The sequence below is a fragment of the Phyllopteryx taeniolatus genome, chromosome 17 (genome assembly GCF_024500385.1).
Source record: "Phyllopteryx taeniolatus isolate TA_2022b chromosome 17, UOR_Ptae_1.2, whole genome shotgun sequence".
NCBI lineage: Eukaryota > Metazoa > Chordata > Actinopteri > Syngnathiformes > Syngnathidae > Phyllopteryx > Phyllopteryx taeniolatus.
The window spans coordinates 508,586-513,908 of record NC_084518.1 but is presented as its reverse complement, the minus strand read 5'-3'; the positions used below and the strand labels follow the sequence as shown (position 1 = coordinate 513,908).

The following is a 5,323-nucleotide window of genomic DNA, read 5'->3' as shown; positions in this document are numbered from 1 at the left end:
CTTACTGAGTGTTTTGAAAGCAGCTTCACCCAAATTGAAAAATTCTTTTCAGCGAGCTTGAAATTCCTTTTGTACAAACAAGCGAATAAGGTGTTATTTTACTTATCCGGTGACAACTTTGGCCTCGTGGCATCATTTGCGTGTTGAAACATTTTTAATAAAGTCTGATAGGAATAAGGGTTGTCTCGCTTCCTCTCATTTACAAAATATCCGTTGTTACTGTGACATTTGAATTCGTCCTTTTTCAGTCAAAGCCGCCACAAGATGCGCAGTTCCACCATCCGCAATCGACGCTGAAGATTTCAACGTCGAAACGACGAGAGAAATATCCGCGACGTCAACTCGGCGAGAGGGCAAATGACGTCACTGACGTCCCGCTTCACGGGAGCGGGCTTCGTCGCGAAAGAGCTCCATCTATTCAGAATCCGAATCGTCTTTATTTGCCAAGTATGTCACAAACGGTCAAGTACGACCACAGAATACTTTTGAGACAGAAAGATCATCAAAAAGACGCAGAGGCCTCTAGCAATTGCGAGCAGTTTGAAATGACTCCTAACAGTGAGCGTTGTGCAAAGCAGTTTGAAAAAAGTGACCAGTAGTGCGACAATTTGGAACGATGTCGATGATGCAAATGGTGCAGATACGTAATGCACAATGTGACGGCAATCTCGAGACAAAATTGCCAGCAAGTTACCATGGAAAACCAAGTAGTCGTTCGTGCGCACCAAAAACTTTATCGGAGTAGTTTGTGCGAACAAAATGGTTTTTTTCCCCCCCTCATGTCACGTGTGGGGCTCCGTAATTATGCGCACTCGGGAAGGAAAGAGGGTGCACATCAGGAGGTTAGGTGACTGACTGAGCAAGGGAAGGAGACGAGGGAGAAGGGAAGGATGTGAGATATCCGCAAAGGAGGTCAAGAAGCAAGGGAAGGAGGCGAAGGAGCAGGAAAGAATGCGATGGGCTAGTGAGCAAAGCCGGGGAAGGAAAGAGGCGAGGGAGCACACAAGGGAAGGAGGCCAGGATGCAAGTGCGCACATGAGGAAGGATTCTGGGGGTCAAGAGGAGGGAGGAAGGTCTCATTTCTCGGGGCTGGCTAGCTAGCTGACGCATCCTTGCCGAGCAGCGGCAGGGGGGCGCTTGGCGAGCTCGCCGGGCCGAGCCGCCGAGCCGAACCGGACCATCCATGGGTGGCTGTGTGGGGAGCCAGCACGACTCCTCGGGCAGCTTGAACGACAACTCGGACGGCACCGGAGGTGATTATTATGGGCGTCGGCCGGGGGGGGGGTTCGAGTGGGCTCGTCTCCTTCGTCGGAGCTCCAGACACAACATGTCGTCAAAGTGCGGAAAAGATGTTCGTCGCCCGCCGCCGGACTGACGCGGTTGTCCGCCTTTGTTCACTTAGCATGTGAAGCTAGTTGGCATGCTAGTTAGCATGCTAGTTAGCTCCAGACGTGTTTCTAGCTGCTCGCAGGCGTGTTTTTTGTTGTTTTTGTTTTATTATCACTCGTTTTACAAGATTGAGTGTTTGAATTGAAATTGTGAACGAGGCCAGAGAGTTTCAAATTTGTGACGATGAAGACTCTTAAGTGCAGTGGTGGGAAGTAAGTGGAGTACAAATACTCGGTTACGGTAGTACCCAGGCACATGTACTTGAGCATTTACTTTTCGGACGATTTTTGACTTTTGAAAATGCATATCTGTACTTTCTCCTTCTTTATTTGTTCAAATAGGCTTGCTACTTCACGGTAGTCCTGTGTGCCTTATTAATACTACAGTAATGTTATATTAGGCATACAAATCGAGTATAATCCTAATCCTGGTTTGAAACCCGAATTTCAAATCGAAACTGACTTTAAACTTGAATCTCGGCTGTGACTGACAGCGGTGCAAAAATGTTTTTGACAACTAATCGATGATCAAATTAATCGACAACTATTTTGAGAATCTATTGATTGAGAGAGCTTGTTTATCTTAATATCATCCAAATCTTCAGAATTTAAGCATCGCAACAATAAATAGTCTCAATTTCTCTCGTCCTCCATGAAACTGCGCAGACTTTCTTTGTTTTAATCAGAGCAAGACATTTGCAAACATTTGCTTTTAATTCGGAAAACAATGATCCATATTTTTGCAGATTTTCCGACGGATTTTATGGACCAAATCAGTAACTGAATTGTAATCAATGTTTATTTTCTTCACTGTCAACTTGGAATAATGTGCTGTTTTTAAATACAGGGATGGAATAGTTTTTTTAAAATCCGAATCCTCGATTAATCGAAGAAATAATTGGCACGAATCTATGATTAAAACGGTCATCACGTTTGAAAAATGGCTGCAAAAACGTATCAACTAGGTTTGGGTGATTTATGGTTCGAATCCACCTTTTTTGCGAGAAAGCATCCAAGATTCCTGTCGGCGCATTCATTCCAAATAAGTGCAAGACCTCAAATATAATTAGTTCCCTTACTTTGAGAAAGTCGCACGCTTACATTTTCATCTGCCCAAGGTTGAGGCATGACTCTCGTTCCTCTTTCAATGTCTTCCGCGGCGTGTTTAGCTAGCAGGCTCATGAGCGAATGTCCGTCTTCGTTGCGGGCAGTGGCTCTGGGGCGGAACCAGCCCCTCAAGCGCGAGCGGCCCAAATGGAAAAGCGACTACCCCATGACGGAGGGCCAGCTGCGCAGCAAGCGCGACGAGTTCTGGGACACGGCGCCGGCGTTCGAGGGCCGCAAGGAGATCTGGGACGCGCTGAGGGCGGCCGCCGGCGCCTTCGAGAGCCGGGACCACCCGCTGGCCCAGGCCATCCTGGACGGCGCCAGCATCACGCTGCCTCACGGTCAGTGGCCCGAGGCGCTCGCCGTTTGCCGCGGAGGGGGGGGGGGGGGGGGGGGGGCGCCGGCTTGCCCGTATTTGGAAGGGGTTGCTTACCGCCGCCCCAGGAAGTAGCCTGGAGGCTTTTCTCTGTCGCTTGGACGTGGAGTGTGGAGATGCGTACATAGCGTTAAAGAGGTTTTTGGGTTCATTTTGTTGAATCATATAAAGTCCGACTTGACAGGCAGCCTGTGGACTGGGGCTTCGTGCCGACACGGCCACTTTAGAGCGCCCCGTTGTCCCGGTGTGGAAACTTCCCACAATGACCCGCTTGGGGAAATATTTTTGCAGCTGAAAGACGTTCTGTGTAGGCAGAAGAAACTTGCTAGACGGAGTAGCATCCGATTTTCCAGGCCAGAGAAGTGGTATTTGATTGACAGTTGAGCGGGCGCGGTTTTAGCGCCTTCGACGGCCACGCCCGCACCATTTGAGAACGGTGAGAGTCGCTTGGTGTTTTCGTTTTCTATACTTTACAACAAAAAAAGAATCATTCAAATTTGGCAGGGTTGTTAATAATCTTCGGTGTGTCAAATAGGGCCCGATGTTTTTTGGGGGGCCAATTCAGATATTTGGCAGAGTAAAATAAAATAACAAAAAAAAAAGAATCATCATTTCAATGCTGTCATTTAGCAGAAACCTGCTATTTTTGTTTGAATGTGTAAAAATAACCCATTTGAAAAGGGGCTTATATCAGCTGGCAGATGAGTCGGGATTGGTGGAAAACTGCGCCGCTTTCAGGGCTCACGGTAAAAAGGAGCTTTTTGCATCTCTTCTCTAAATGTATCTTTGCTCCCGCCGCCGCAGGCGCGCTGAGCGAATGCTACGACGAGCTGGGCAACCGCTACCAGCTCCCGGTCTACTGCCTGGCGCCGCCCGTCAACATGATCGAGGAACGCTCCGACGAGCCCGACGGCTCGGACCGGGACTCGGGCGGCGGCGCCGACGCGGCGGAGGGCGACGACGGCGAGCGCCAGCTGCGTCTGCGCCTCTCCACGGGCCGCGACCTGCGCCTGCGGGCGCGCTCGGCCGACACGGTGGGCGCCATGAAGCGGCGCCTCCATAGCCAGGAGGGCGTGCCCGCCGCCGCCCAGCGCTGGTTCTTCTCGGGGCGCCCGCTCGCCGACAGGCTGCGACTGGAGCAGATCAACGTCTCGCGGGAATACGTGGTCCAGGTCATCATCAGCCAACCCCCGGACACGCCCCCGTGCCGCCCCCACGCCCCGGAAACGCAGCCGGAACCTACGCCCGTCGACGGTTAATAAACACGGTACGGTGCCCGCGCCGCCAGACAGTTGAACGCCGTGCCCTAAGCCGCGCCGCCGGGCAGTCGAACACGGCGCCCGTCGACCGTTAGGATGGCTCGGGAACGTTCGGACGCTAAAAAGCACCTGTTGTTTGGTTGTCGCTATGGAAACCACAACAAGCAAAAAACCAACTTGTGCTTTTGTTGCCGTGACAACGCGATGGTTAGCACATGTGGCTAGCTCCTCATGCTAACGCTGAGGACAAAAAAAAATGCTGGATTATTATCACTTCACAACATAATCGTGTGTGCGTGAGAGAGTAGTCCACGCGGCAGACGTGGAAAGTTGATCACGACATATTTTGATTGAGAATCCAACTTTTTTAATTAAAAACATGCTTCCTTTGTATTATGTCGTTTTTGTTTTTGCCGGAACGCAACAAGACGCCTTCTTTCGCGTTACCGAACGATCGCAGGACGGGAAATTGTCGAGCTGCAACGAACCTTTACGATCGATTCCTAACTATTTGGAGCCAATACGTCTGCGGTCTATCGACGTCATTCTGGACGAGATTTTGCGGCCGTTGTCTGAGGTCGGCCAATCGGGAAAGACCAAATTTGTCTTGTCGTCTCATCCAAGCATCAAAGTCCCAGTACGGGTACTCGAGTCGACTCATGTAGTCGTGTAAAAGTTCTAAAGTCCACATGACAACATGTTAAGTATAAATGTAGGACTTGATGTAGGACTCCAAAAGCAACAATTGTGATTAGGGAGTAGTCGATAAGATTGTTCCAGACCAAGCGTCGACTACGTGCTGCGGTCCGCGACGTAAAAATGTCCATGTCGTGATTTCGGAGGAGCCGGGAAGGATTCCACAGGCGGCGACCGTCCCGGGTCGTTCCTAAAATGGCCGCTCCGAACCCTCTCGTAGGGGTTGCGGATCATTCGCTCGGAGGGACTTTTGGGACCTGGGCGCCGCTTCTTCCTCTTGGGTCTTTTGCGGAAAGAAGCGCATGAATACACACAACCCGATTTCAACCAGCGTCCCGTCTTCAAGGTGCGAACATTTCCACATTTCTTGGTCTCCTTTTCCTTCACTCGTGACGGACATCCTGTTTTGAAAGCCCCGACCCCGCCTTCAAGCAGAAAGCAGAATTTCAAACCCAAACTGAGGCTTCAAAGTTCAAGTTCAAACCCTAAGAATTATT

At 50.3% G+C, this 5,323-nt stretch overlaps 1 protein-coding gene across 4 annotated transcripts; it reads left to right on the top strand.

Annotated features, from left to right (window-relative positions):
• The first annotated feature begins 790 nt into the window (after positions 1-790).
• Positions 791-4,523, top strand: ubtd2 (ubiquitin domain containing 2). Of its 4 annotated transcripts, none has more exons than XM_061750941.1 (3): positions 791-1,253; positions 2,558-2,836; positions 3,676-4,523. In XM_061750941.1, exons 1-3 carry the CDS (start codon positions 1,184-1,186, stop codon positions 4,128-4,130), a joined length of 804 nt encoding a protein of 267 aa, XP_061606925.1. In that variant the 5' UTR covers positions 791-1,183; the 3' UTR covers positions 4,131-4,523. The 4 variants fall into 4 exon arrangements, with proteins under 4 accessions (XP_061606925.1, XP_061606927.1, XP_061606928.1 ...); XM_061750943.1 differs by having other exon boundaries at positions 794-1,253; positions 2,600-2,836; XM_061750944.1 differs by lacking the exon at positions 791-1,253 and adding an exon at positions 1,284-1,601.
• The last annotated feature ends 800 nt before the right edge of the window (positions 4,524-5,323 follow it).